At 42.5% G+C, this 13,192-nt stretch overlaps 1 protein-coding gene across 2 annotated transcripts in view; it reads right to left on the bottom strand.

Annotated features, from left to right (window-relative positions):
- LOC139415235 (BRF1 general transcription factor IIIB subunit b) overlaps positions 1-13,192 on the bottom strand; it is a 131,077-nt gene that overhangs the window by 13,746 nt on the left and 104,139 nt on the right. For both annotated transcript variants that reach the window (XM_071163165.1, XM_071163167.1), the window contains exon 17: positions 6,279-6,330. In XM_071163165.1, coding sequence (XP_071019266.1) covers positions 6,279-6,330 — 52 coding nt within the window. The remainder of the gene's footprint in view (positions 1-6,278; positions 6,331-13,192) is intronic.

Below are 13,192 nucleotides of genomic sequence, written 5' to 3' on the forward strand. Positions count from 1 at the left end.
TATGCGTCATGGGCAGTGTTAGTAGTTGCAGGGGTTACCTTAGTAGCATTGTTGGGATATCATCTTCTGAGGGAAACGTATATACAGTGCTGAGTTACCTCCAGATGAGGTAAAGTTGATTAAGGCCACCACACGTGTATATCGGGTGGCCATTCAGGAGGAAGGAGATGGAGAGAAGTGAAATTGACATGGCTTGGGAACACCTTTTTGAAACATGTGGCCAGACAGGGGAAGACTGGGTGAAAGCATGAGGAGGTTTTATAACCTTCATTTTTGTGGAACCCAGCAGAAAAAGTATCCCGAAGGCATAGAGTCAGGTGAAAAGAGAATGGGAATCGTTATGTTATCAAACTGGTTTTTCCTTGCATTTACAGTTGAAGTCGGAGGTTTACATACACCTTAGCCAAATACATTTAAACTCAGTTTTTCACAATTCCTGACATTTAATCCTAGGAATAATTCCCTTTCTTAGGTCAGTTAGGATCACCGCTTCATTTTAAGAATGTGAAATGTCAGAATAATAGTAGAGAATAATTTATTTAAGCTTTAATTTCTTTCATCACATTCCCAGTGGGTCAGAAGTTTACATACACTCAATTAGTACTTGGTAGCATTGCCTTTAAATGGTTTAACTTGGGTCAAACGTTTCAGGTAGCCTTCCACAAGCTTCCCACAATAAGTTGGGTGAATATTGGCCCATTCCTCCTGACAGAGCTGGTGTAACTGAGTCAGGTTTGTAGGCCTCCTTGCTCGCACACACTTTTCCAGTTCTGCCCACAAATGTTCTATAGGATTGAGGTCAGGACTTTGTGCTGGCCACTCCAATACCTTGACTTTGTTGTCCTTAAGCCATTTTGCCACAACTTTGGAAGTATGCTTGGGGTCATTGTCCATTTGGAAGACCCATTTGCGACCAAGCTTTAACTTCCTGACTGATGTCTTGAGATGTTGCTTCAATATATCCACATAATTTTCCTATCTCATGATGCTATCTATTTTGTGAAGTGCACCAGTCCCTCCTGCAGCAAAGCACCCCAACAACACGATGCTGCCACCCCTGTGCCTCATCGTTGGGATGGTGTTCTTCTGCTTGCAAGCCTCCCCCTTTTTCCTCCAAACATAACGATGGTCATTATGGCCAAATAGTTATATTTTTGTTTCATCAAACCAGAGAACATTTCTCCAAAAAGTACGATCTTTGTCCCCATGTGCAGTTGCAAAACGTAGTCTGGCTTTTTTATGGCGGTTTTGGAGCAGTGGCTTCTTCCTTGCTGAGCGCCTTTCAGGTTATGTCGATATAGGACTCATTTTACTGTGGATATAGATACTTTTGTATCTGCATCATCCAGCATCTTCACAAGGTCCTTTGCTGTTGTTCATTTTGAAATTGCTCCCAAGGATGAACCAGACTTGTTGAGGTCTACTATTTTTTTTCTGAGGTCTTGGCTGATTTCTTTTGATTTTCCCATGATGTCAAGCAAATAGGCACTGAGTTTGAAGGTAGGCCTTGAAATACATCCACAGATACACCTCCAATTGACTCAAATGATGTCAATTAGCCAATCAGAAGTTTCTAAAGCCATGACATAATTTTCAAAGCTGTTTAAAGGCACAGTCAATTAAGTGTTTGTAAACTTCTGACCCACTGGAATTGTGATACAGTGAATTATAAGTAAAATAATCTGTCTGTAAACAATTGTTGGAAAAATGACTTGTGTCATGCACAAAGTAGACTTCCTAACCGACTTGCCAAAACTATAGTTTGTTAACAAGGAATTTGTGGAGTGGTTGAAAAACGAGTTTTAATGACTCCAACCCAAGTGTATTTAAACTTCCGACTTCAACTGTATAATTATGCATAGCTTGACACATTATTAGTCTTGTGCTATCACTCTCTTAGGAACCAGTAGAAGGAAATAGAGACAGTCAAAAGCTCCAGCTGAAATGCCATTATCAGTTGTCCGACGAGAAAGGGAAATAAGAGTGTGCATAGTGTGATTACAGAGGCCATTCGTCTCGGAGATGATAATCATGTTTTGTTTCTTTCTTTTTTCTTTTTTTTTCCGTGTGAATTTTTACCCCCTTTTTCTCCCCAATTTCGTGGTACCCAATTGTTTTAGTAGCTACTATCTTGTCTCATCGCTACAACGCCTGCACGTGCTCGGGAGAGACGAAGGTTGAAAGTCATGCGTCCACAACCCAACCAAGCCGCACTGCTTCTTAACACAGCGCGCATCCAACCCGGAAGCCAGTCGCACAAATGTGTCGGAGGAAACACCATGCACCTGGCAACCTTGGTTAGCGCGTACTGCGCCAGGCCCGACCATAGGAGTCGCTGGTGCGCGATGAGAAAAGAATATCCCTACCGGCCAAACCCTCCCTAACCCGGACGACGCTAGGCCAATTTTGCGTCGCCCCACGGACCTCCCGGTCGCAGTCGGTTAGGACAGAGCCTGGGTGCGAACCCAGATTCTCTGGTGGGGAACACCCGGGAGGCCCATGTTTTGTTTCTTGAACATGTTTTATTTTTTTTGTTAATTTCTAAGTAATTTCCAAGTTTATATAATGTTAAACAGTATGGAATTATTGTTCAAAAGGGGGGACTGATGGGTTCTGACTTCTAAACTTGAAAATATGAAATATCCTTATTCATGTCACTGAGGAAGAGAGGGGTATTTCCTATGGAAAGGAGAAAAGCCACAGTCTGGTACAAGTCAACAGGACAACCGTGAGTTGGGGAGGAGTGAGGAATTTGGTTGTGGTCAGCTCAAATGAAGTGAGAAAGAACAGGAATCACTAAAGTCCTGTCTAGCAACAGAGATCTATCTATTGGCTGTCCAGATGTGTAAGGAGACTCAGCATAGGAGGAAGGTTTAAATACCAGTGCTTGTGTAAATATGTCTTTGTCTTATGCAGTTGTGTGACCCAGTTGTGGTTTGAGATTTACTAGTCGTTCGTGAGTTTTTTCTGTTTATTTAGAACCTAAGAGTAGGAATGGTAGGATATAGACTGCTATGGGTACTTGGTAATTGGCTGGTCTTTAGAAACTACCTAAAAATATATTTTCAATCAGGGCTCTCCCTAGCATTTTCTGACAAGGTGGTGCTGATGAAGGTCAAAGGCCGTGACCCCCTCAGGAAGTTGGAGCATTTAGCATTTTTAAAAACCTGTAACTGCCATTTCCTGAAACCTAGTGTCTTAAATTAAATCAAACAATATAGCCATAACAGTAGTCTAGTGTTTGATCCAGAATTAAATTGAGGTGGTCTCAATGACACCTTTACATGATTTTAGGTCAAATGTAGGGGTAATTATTATTCCAACGCTGGGGTGTCAAACTAATTTTGCCTTGGGGGCCACATTCGGCCATCAACGAGGTCCGGAGGGCCGCACTGAATTAAAAAAAATATTTCCTAGCTGTCATTTTTTTTTATTATTCCCCTGACTGTCTAGCTTTCATTCAGGTGATTATGAGCGAGCTGGACACAGTCAACAAACTGTTAGAATGTAGGTCCATTATAATTTCTACACAGTTTCGATATGGTTTTAGTTATTTTGAAGTACAGTGTATATATACAGTACCAGTCAAAAGTTGGGACACACCTACTCATTCAAGGGTTTTTCTTTATTTGTACTATTTTCTACATTTTAGATTCTTCAAAGAAGCCACCCTTTGCCTTGATGAAAGCTTTGCACACTCTTGGCATTCTACCAGTTTCACCTGGAATGCTTTCTCAACAGTTTTGAAGGAGTTCCCACATACGCTGAGCACTTGTTGGCTGCTTTTCCTTCACTCTGTGGTCAAGCTCATCCCAAACTATCTCAATTGGGTTGAGGTCAGGTGATTTTGGAGACCAGGTAATCTGATGCAGCACTCCATCACTCTCCTTCTTGGTCAAATAGCCCTTACACATCCTGGAGGTGTGTTGGGTCATTGTCCTGATGAAAAACAAATGATAGTCCGACTAAGCGCAAACTAGATGGGATGGCGTATCGCTGCAGAATGCTGATTAAGTGTGCCTTCAATTCTAAATCACAGACATTGTCGCCAGCAAAGCACCCCCACACCATCACACCTCCTCCTCCATGCTTAATCTACTCTCCGTCTCACAAAGACACGGCAGTTGGAACCAAAAATCTCAAGTTTTGACTCATCAGACCAAAGGACAGATTTCCACCGGTCTAATGTCCATTGCTTGTGTTCCTTGGCTCAAGCAAGTCTCTCCTTCTTATTGGTGTCCTTTAGTAGTTGTTTCCTTGAATAAATTTGGCCATAAAGGCCTGATTCACACAGTCTCCTCTGAATAGTTGATGTTGATGTGTCTGTTACTTAAACTATGTGAAGCATTTATTTGGGCTGCAATTTCTGGGGCTGGTAACTCTAATGAACTTATCCTCTGCAGTAGAGGTAATTCTGGGTCTTTCTTTCCTGTGTCGGTCCTCATCAGAGCCAGTTTCATCATAGCGCTTGATGGTTTTTGAGACTGCACTTAAAGAAACTTTCAAAGTTCTTGATGCTCCGGATTGACTGACCTTCATGTCTTAAAGTAATGATGGACTGTCGTTTTTCTTTGCTTATTTATTTGATCTGTTCTTGCCATAATATGGACTTGGTCTTTCACCACATAGGGCTATCTTCTGTATACCACCCCTACCTTGTCACAACACAACTGATTGGCTTAAACGCATTGAGGAAAGAAATTCCAGAAAATTACTTTTTACAAAGAACACATTTAAATGCATTCAAATCAAATCAAATCAAGTGTTATTGTCACATACACATGGTTAGCAGATGTTATTGCGAGTGTAGCAAAATGCTTACGCTTCTAGATCCAACAGTGCAGCAGTATCTAACAGGTAATATCTAACAATTCCACAACAAAAACTAATATCTAACAAATTTCAAAACAAAACCTAATACACACAATCTAGTAAATGTAACCTTTATTTAACTAGGCAAGTCAGTTAAGAACAAATTCTTATTCACATTGACGGCCTACGTAAAGAAATGGGATAAGAATATATAAGTATAAAATATATGGATGAGCAGTGACAGAGCGGCTAAGATGCAATAGATAGTAAAGAATAGATAATGAAGGATACAGTATATACATATGAGATGAGTAATGTGAGATATGTAAACATTCTTGAAGTAGCATTATTAAAGTGACTAGTGTTCCATTTATTAAAGTGGCCAATGATATCAAGTCTGTAGGTAGGCAGCCGCCTCTCTGTGCTGGTGGTGGCTGTTTAACAATCTGATGGCCTTGAGAGAGAAGCTGTTTTTCAATCTCTCCAGCTTTGATGCACCTGTACTGACCTCGCCTTCTGGGTGGTAGAGGGGTGAACAGGTAGTGGCTCGGGTGGTTAATGTCCTTGATGATCTTCTTTGCCTTCCTGTGACATCGGGTGTTGTAGGTGTCCTGGAGCGTAGGTAGTTTGCCTCCAGTGATGCGTTGTGCAGACCGCACAACCCTCTTGAGAGCCCTGCGGTTATGGCCGGTGCAGTAACAGTACCAGGGAGTGATACAGCCTGACATGATGCTCTCAATTGTGCAACTGTAAAAGTTACTGAGGGTTTTCGGTGACAAGACACATTTTTTCAGCCTCCTGAAGTTGAAGAGGCGCTGTTGTGCCTTCTTCATCACACTCTGTGTATGTGGACCATTTCAGTTTGTTGGTGATATGTACACCAAGGAACTTAACACTTTCCACCTTCTCCACTGCTGTCCCATCGAGGTGAATAGGGGGGTGCTCCCTTTGCTGTTTCCACGATTATCTCTTTAGTTTTGAAAATGTATGATTGGCTCAGCTCCAACTTCAAACGGTTGAGTCTAAAACCACAATGTGCCAGCTAGAAGCCTCTTTTTGAATATTTTAGAGTAGTTTTAAACCAGAGTACTTTGACCTTAAATTGCGGGCATGGTATGCAAAATGTTTGCAGGTTGGCAGGTCTGAAAATGGTCATCCTAATTTTTCCAAGTCGCATTAAATACAGTTTATTTTACAGCTCAGTTTAAGGTGGTATTTACGTTGTATTTACTAGGAAACTGCGTGGTAACAATGGATACTTTCTGGAACTTACTTCACATAATTTATAACTACCTGGTACCAAATGGTACAAACTACGCTTATGTAAATGAATCTCAAAGAAACTAAATTGTAATTTGTATGCAATTATTATATAACTGTAATTTCAAAGTAACTATCTGTTAAATACCGGGCTGTAAAATAAAGGGTTACCGGATTTAGATTTTGTTGTGTGTGGTGGGGCTCACCTGTGAAGCGGCTCTCTTCTTCTTGGTTGCAGAGGATATAAGTGGACGGAGTCTGAAAGAGAGAAGAACGTCTAAACCATCAGAATTGAAAAAGAAAGCACAAGCATGAGTAACCTTAGCTAACACTCGATGAAAAAACAGAATGCTACACAAGAATTTACCAAACTAGCACACCTCCTACATTCTAGGACTCCTGAGTGGCGCAGAGGTCTAAGGCACTGCATCTCAGTGTAAGAGGCGGTCACTACAGTCCCTGGTTCGATTCCAGGCTGTATCACATCCGGCCGTGATTGGGAGTCCCATAGGGTGGCGCACAATTGGCCCAGCGTCGTCCGGGTTTGGCCGGGGTAGGCCGTCATTGTAAATAAGAATTTGTTCTTAACTGACTTGCCTAGTTAAATAAAGATACATTATAATTGAACGCAAAAGACTCACCAAACTCTCCTCCAATAAAAAAAAAAGAGTTTTCTGGAAATAAACTATTTATTACAGCAAATTAACAACCCCGCCCACCCTTCAACCTACTTGCCGTTTTGACTTTCAAACCTGCGCATTTGAAACATTTCAGTCCAAGACCTTCCCCGCTGGGGTTCAAGAAACCCTCTGGCATTGATGAAACGCTGGGGCTAAATTGGCTAGAAATCAGCTTTTAACATCAAACGCTACTATTTAAAGCTAATGCTATTTAAGGCTTATATCAAAAAGCGCTCTCTTACAAAGTTAATTAGTCTTAAGGGGGAAGTGGGGGAAATGAGGGATTCTGGAAGGTTGGATAGAAAGTGACCTTGACGTGTTTCGGTGTGGAGAAGGAGAATGCGGTGGTACTGTATTTCTCTAAGGTAGGCTACGTCTGTAAGACTGTTTTATGGCACCTGTTAGTTGGGGTTTCCTCTAACTCAGGCATCCGGCCACATTGGGACGCATGAACATGGATGAAATCATACATGCATTCATCAATTGTCTGCTTTTGTCCGTCAAATGACAGCCCAAGTCAACTATTTTCATACAAGTTGCATAAATAAAAGACGGACCAATTTGTGAATTTTTTATCTGACAATCATCTCTGTTGTCCATCATATATCAACAGATGACTCCGGTTGAAAAAGGAATAGCTCAATATGGAATGTTCAGACACAAAATGTAAATGTGGCCACAGCCTAAATAAGACACCACTGACTACTCTATCCATCAGTGTCATTGTAATATTGCCTTTATAGAAGGCAGGTGTAGCATGTTAAAAAGGAAAAGCAGCAAGAAATATTTTAACAAAACACACAAGTGCCCTAGCCACACCAAACCCAGACATATACACAACTAAGTCGCTCAAACATAACTCATATACCCTGACAAATTAATTCATTAAATATAGTTTACACACAAACAAATGCAAATACAAACTCCCTCCCTTCCTACCCCCCTCCCTCCAGCGTGACACACATACACAACACTCCCTCCCTCCCTCCCTGCATGGAAGAGAGAATTTCCCCCATCTCCTCTTCCACCCCCCTTGTAGAGAAATAGGGGGTCTCCCTGAGGACTCAGTGGGAGTGCTTTCCTCTTCGATAAGGGAAAGTGCCACTAATTAATCTGATTAGGGAAAGGGAGGAGGTAAAAAAAGGGGTGTGGGAGGGATAGCGTTTCTCGTTTGCCAAGCAGGGCTCTCTCTCCCTTTGTCGAGCCTCATTAAGAGAGGCTGTAAGCATTAGCCATCTGCGTAGTTTGACGGCACATGCTTCTAGAAATACAGTGGGTTGAACCTCCGTCTTCCATTGAAAGCAGTGGCTAGCGGTGCGCTAGTAGTTTGATTCTAGGCTAGCAGACGTTGAATCAAACTGCTGCTTTAGCCACAACACTTTTCAGTATTCAGTGTGTTTGTTAGTGTTTTTATAACTCAAATGTTCCAAATTCAATCTCACTGCCACATAGAAAGACCTATTAAAAATGGGTGGAATATAAAGAAGAAGCATGTCATTTCCAGCCATCCCATGTCTACGTCCTCCCCACAACGACCACAATAACCTTCCTCGGCGTGCCAGCGAGTTCACCAGTGCCACACTATCATTAGGACTGCTGTGCGCCCTTACTGGAGAAACACAACCATCCCTGGGGTGGGTATGGCGAGCGCAGCAAACCGTAACACAACCGAGTAGAGTGAGTCAATAGCCTTGGACAGAGAGCTCTCTTTCGCCCAGCTGTGACTAATACACTTACAGCATGGGCCAGATAATAGCCATGTAGCCCGCGGGTCCTGAGTTTCGCGCTTGCACGCTTCCTAAAGTTAAATACAGTCGATGCATATATAGCTATATAATCCTGTCATAGGCGGATCATGGTGTGCTGTGCAGCCAGCTAACCAGCAGACATACAGAAATATTCTGGATGCAAGCATGAAACGGAATTGAGGTGTGAGGAATCTTAGTCATATGCACACAGTGTGAATACAGTCACACAGCTGATAGGCGGATCAAAGAGCGTAAAGTTGATTGAACTCAAGGTCGAAAGGTCAGGTTTGTTTTTTGTTATCGTATACCATAGCATTGTTGAATACTTTATTCTGATGTGCTTGTAAGGCATTCTAGAGTGTGCATTATTTTCAGATAAATGGACAGTTGGAAAAGTTATTGTACACCAATTGTTTTTGTTCCAGCAATAGGTGACTAATTAACGTTTTATATCAATGCACCAAGCGGACCTTACTTGTTACAAAGTGACAAAAAACGAAATCAACAACCACACATACAGAAATGTCTGGATGCGAAGGTGAAATTGAATTGAGGTGTGAGGAATCTTAGTCACACGCAGTGCATATACAATAAAACAGCTACTCGGTTGGGTTGATTGAACACAAAGGTCAAAAGGTCAGCTTGTTGTGTGTAGAAGCGCTTTTGATTTTTGTTATCATGCCAGTTAGTATTCTGACCTTCCATTTTGGTCCAAAAGTAATGGAAGGGAATCAATAGCAATTCTACAGAGCACACTGCACACTGGGCCTTAATGCTGTCTGTGAGGGCAACTATGCAACCGCAGACAGACCCGAGCAAAAGCATCTGCCAATTCAATCAGGTATTATATGGTTTTCAAATTCAATTCTCAAAATGCATCAGGGTATTTTCCTAGAACGAGTTGCCACTTGCCGATGCAATAACGAGTATCCATTTGAAGGAAACGCATGTGCGTATTACACACACACACTAGCACGCGACACAGAGTGGTAGGTAGCCTAGTTAGGGTGGCAGGTAGCCTAGCGGTTAGAGCGTTGGGCCATTAACCGGGAGATGGCTAGAATCCCCAAGCTGATGTGTCCCTGAGCAAGACACTTAACCCTAATTGCTCCAGGGTCACTGTTGATAATAGCAGACCCTGGCTGTGACCCCACTCTCTGAGGGTGTTCCAGGGGGAGTTGGGATATGCAAAAAACACATTTCCAATTCAAACATGTGTATTAATACACACTTGTACATGAGTTAAATGTGTTTCCATCGCAAAAAAGCGGTTGCGATAAACAGCAAACTTGCCCAATCTGTTTTTGGTGCTTGCTTTCTAGACAACAGTGGACAGGGTAGGTGGACAGGGTAGGTCATGTCATGAGATATGGATAAGGTCAATATCATTTCTATTTGATAATTGGCAGCCAAGCATTGATCATCATGTCACCAGCATTCAAATAATAACCTATCATCAATACTTATAGAAAATCCCCGTCCATCACTTAACCACCATAAAGTTTATCATAACTTATACTGAGTGTACAAAACATTAAGGATACCTGCTCTTTCCATGACATAGACTGACCAGGTGAATCCAGGTGAAAGCTATGATCCTTTATTGATGTCACTTGTAAATCCACTTCAATCAGTGTAGATGAAGGGGAGGAGACAGGTTAAAGAATGATTTTTAAGCCTCAAGACAATTGAGACATGGATTGTGTATGTGTGCCATTCAGAGGGTGAATGGGCAAGACAAAAGAGTTAAGTGCCTTTGAATGGGGTATGGTAGTAAGTGCCAGGCGCACCGGTTTGCATCAAGAACTGTAACGCTGCTGGGCTTTTCATGCTCAACAGTTTCCCATGTGTATCAAGAATGGTCCACCACCCAAAGGACATCCATTCCCTGTGGAATGCTGTCGACATGAAATGAGGCTGTTCTGAGGGCAAAGGGGGTACAAAAAGATCCCACCATGTCGAACTAACAAATTGTGAAATGTATATGTTACAATGACACTATATGAAATTATACCGACACTTCATGTTTCCATCACACCTGTCACGATATCTTTTTAATGCATTGCATGACTTTACTCGCATAAAAACTGTGGATGGAAAAGTGGTTAATGCTAGTGTGGCATCCTAAAATCAGGACCATTTCCACCCTAGAGTCTTCACCAATATGGTAGTTAATTACATGAATGGGGCTCCGATTAAAAAAGACTGACTGCGCTGTTGAACTCCACAGACATTCTCTGAGGAGCAGCTATACTGTTCAGTCATGTAACAGTTATATCAAAATGGTTTCTGTGGGCAACTATAAGCACATTTGTAGAACTTTTGCTACTCGTCTCCCTTTAAAAAATGTTTTTACTTAACTGGCCTTTTCTCACTAGCCTGGGAGGGAACGGCTTGGGGACGGATACATGTCCTCGTATGATATGAGCTCCCAGATGGCCCTTGGGGACTGATTTGACACTGTGTGAGGCTAACGCAGAGTGACACCCATTCTGTTGGGGGTGGTGAAATGTGACCGGGGGCCACGCACTGAGGTGCTACGGCTGCTCTGACGGCCTTGCAGTCTGGGGGCCCTCTGGTTTGGACTGGTGTGTGTGCGTGTGTGTCTTGGATCTGCCTGTCTGTCTGTCTCTGTTTTTGTGTGCCTTTCCCATTTCATGTGCATGCTTTCATGTCTGTGTGTGTGTGCTCAAGAATGTGTGTGTGTGTGAAGGGTGTGTGGGAACAAAGTGGATGTGACTATTGCGTATGTGAGGGGGTAAATTGTGTGTGAGCAAGTGTGTGATTGGGAGGAGGGTCTGTGAGCACTTGTATGATGAGGGTGAGGGTGCAAGGCGGCTGTCGAGGGTTTTAGAATGCGTGTGAATATGTGTAAGCATTGTATATGTGATCAGAATGTGGCCGTGAGGAGTGTAAGTGTGTGAGTGTGTGTGAGTGATCAGAAGGTGTGGTCCCGAAACAGTTAAGATATGTGCATGTGGGTTTAAGTGTGTGTGAATGACATTCTGAGCCTAGGGGTAGATTTTGGACCTGGGTGTGGATTTTGACGATGAGGTAGATTATGTGGCATTAGTTGACAGTGGCTGACTGAAGTGGAGTGAGAGACACAACGGAACCACTCACTGAAACCCCCACAGGGGCGGAAACTTCACAGTTTGGCACGAGACACACAGCTGTCAGACACACCCCTCCCACCCTCCCTCCCCAAGCACAAGTCAAAGTCTGGGGGGGCAGGGGTCAAAATTCTCACTTTAGTGTTGGGGTCAATTCCAATCTACGTACATTCCAGTCCTTTCAGGAATAGCCCCATTCCACTGTGACGTCAGCATAAACAACATGCTGTCTGAGAAAGGTGAACGGTTGCTAGCCTGAAAAGCAATGACTCTCGGAAAATGCCAAAAGTGAGCTATTGTGTGCCATATTTATTGCTTTGAATGCATAGGAAAATGTATAATATACACTACCGTTCAAAAATTTGGGGTCACTTAGAAATGTCCTTGTTTTTTTAAAGAAAATCTATTTTTTGGTCCATTAAAATAATATCAAACTGATCAGAAATACAGTGTCGACATTGTTAATGTTGTAAATGACTATTGTAGCTGGAAACGAGTGATTTTTTAATGGAATATCTACATAGGCGTACAGAGGCCCATTATTAGCAACCATCACTCCTGTGTTCCAATGGCACGTTGTGTTAGCTAATCTAAGTTTATAATTTTAAAAGGCTAATTAATCATTAGAAAACACTTTTGCAATTATGTTAGCACAGCTGAAAACTGTTGTTCTGATTAAAGAAGCAATAAAACTGGCATAGACTAGTTGAGTATCTGGAGCATCAGAATTTGTGGGTTCGATTACAGGCTCAAAATGGCCAGAAACAAATAACTTTCTTCTGAAACTCGTCAGTCTATTCTTGTTCTCAGAAATGAAGGCTATTCCATGCAAGAAATTGCCAAGAAACTGAAGATCTCGTACAACGCTGTGTACTACTCCCTTTGCAGAACAGCGCAAACTGTCTCCAACCAGAATAGAAAGAGGAGTGGGAGGCTCCGGTGCACAACTGAGCAAGAGGACAAGTACATTAGAGTGTCTAGTTTGAGAAACAGACGCCTCACAAGCCCTTAACTGGCAGCTTCATTAAATAATACCCGCAAAACACCAGTCTCAACATCAACGGTATTAGAGGCGACTCCGGGATGCTGGCCTTCTAGGCAGAGTTCCTCGGTCCAGTTTCTGTGTTCTTTTGCCCATCTTAATCTTTTCTATTTATTGACCAGTCTGAGATATGGCTTTTTCTTTGCAACTCTGCCTAGAAGGCCAGCATCCCGGAGTCGCCTCTTCATTGTTGACGTTGAGACTGGTGTTTTGCGGGTAACATTTAATGAAGCTGCCAGTTGAGGACTTCAGTTTCTTGGCAATTTCTCGCATGGAATAGCCTTCATTTCTCAGAACAAGAATAGACTGACGAGTTTCAGAAGAAAGGGGACGGCAGGTAGCCTAGTGGTTAGAGTGTTGGACTAGCAACTGAAAGGTTGCAAGATCGAATCCCCAGGCGGACAAGGTACAAATCTGTCGTTCTGCCCCTGAACAAGGCATTTAACCCACTGTTCCTAGGCCGTCACTGAAAATAAGAACTGACTTGCCTAGTTAAATAAAGGTATAATTTAAAAAAGGGCTTTGTTTCTGGCCATT

The sequence above is a fragment of the Oncorhynchus clarkii genome, chromosome 8 (genome assembly GCF_045791955.1).
Source record: "Oncorhynchus clarkii lewisi isolate Uvic-CL-2024 chromosome 8, UVic_Ocla_1.0, whole genome shotgun sequence".
In the NCBI taxonomy this organism is placed as follows: domain Eukaryota; kingdom Metazoa; phylum Chordata; class Actinopteri; order Salmoniformes; family Salmonidae; genus Oncorhynchus; species Oncorhynchus clarkii.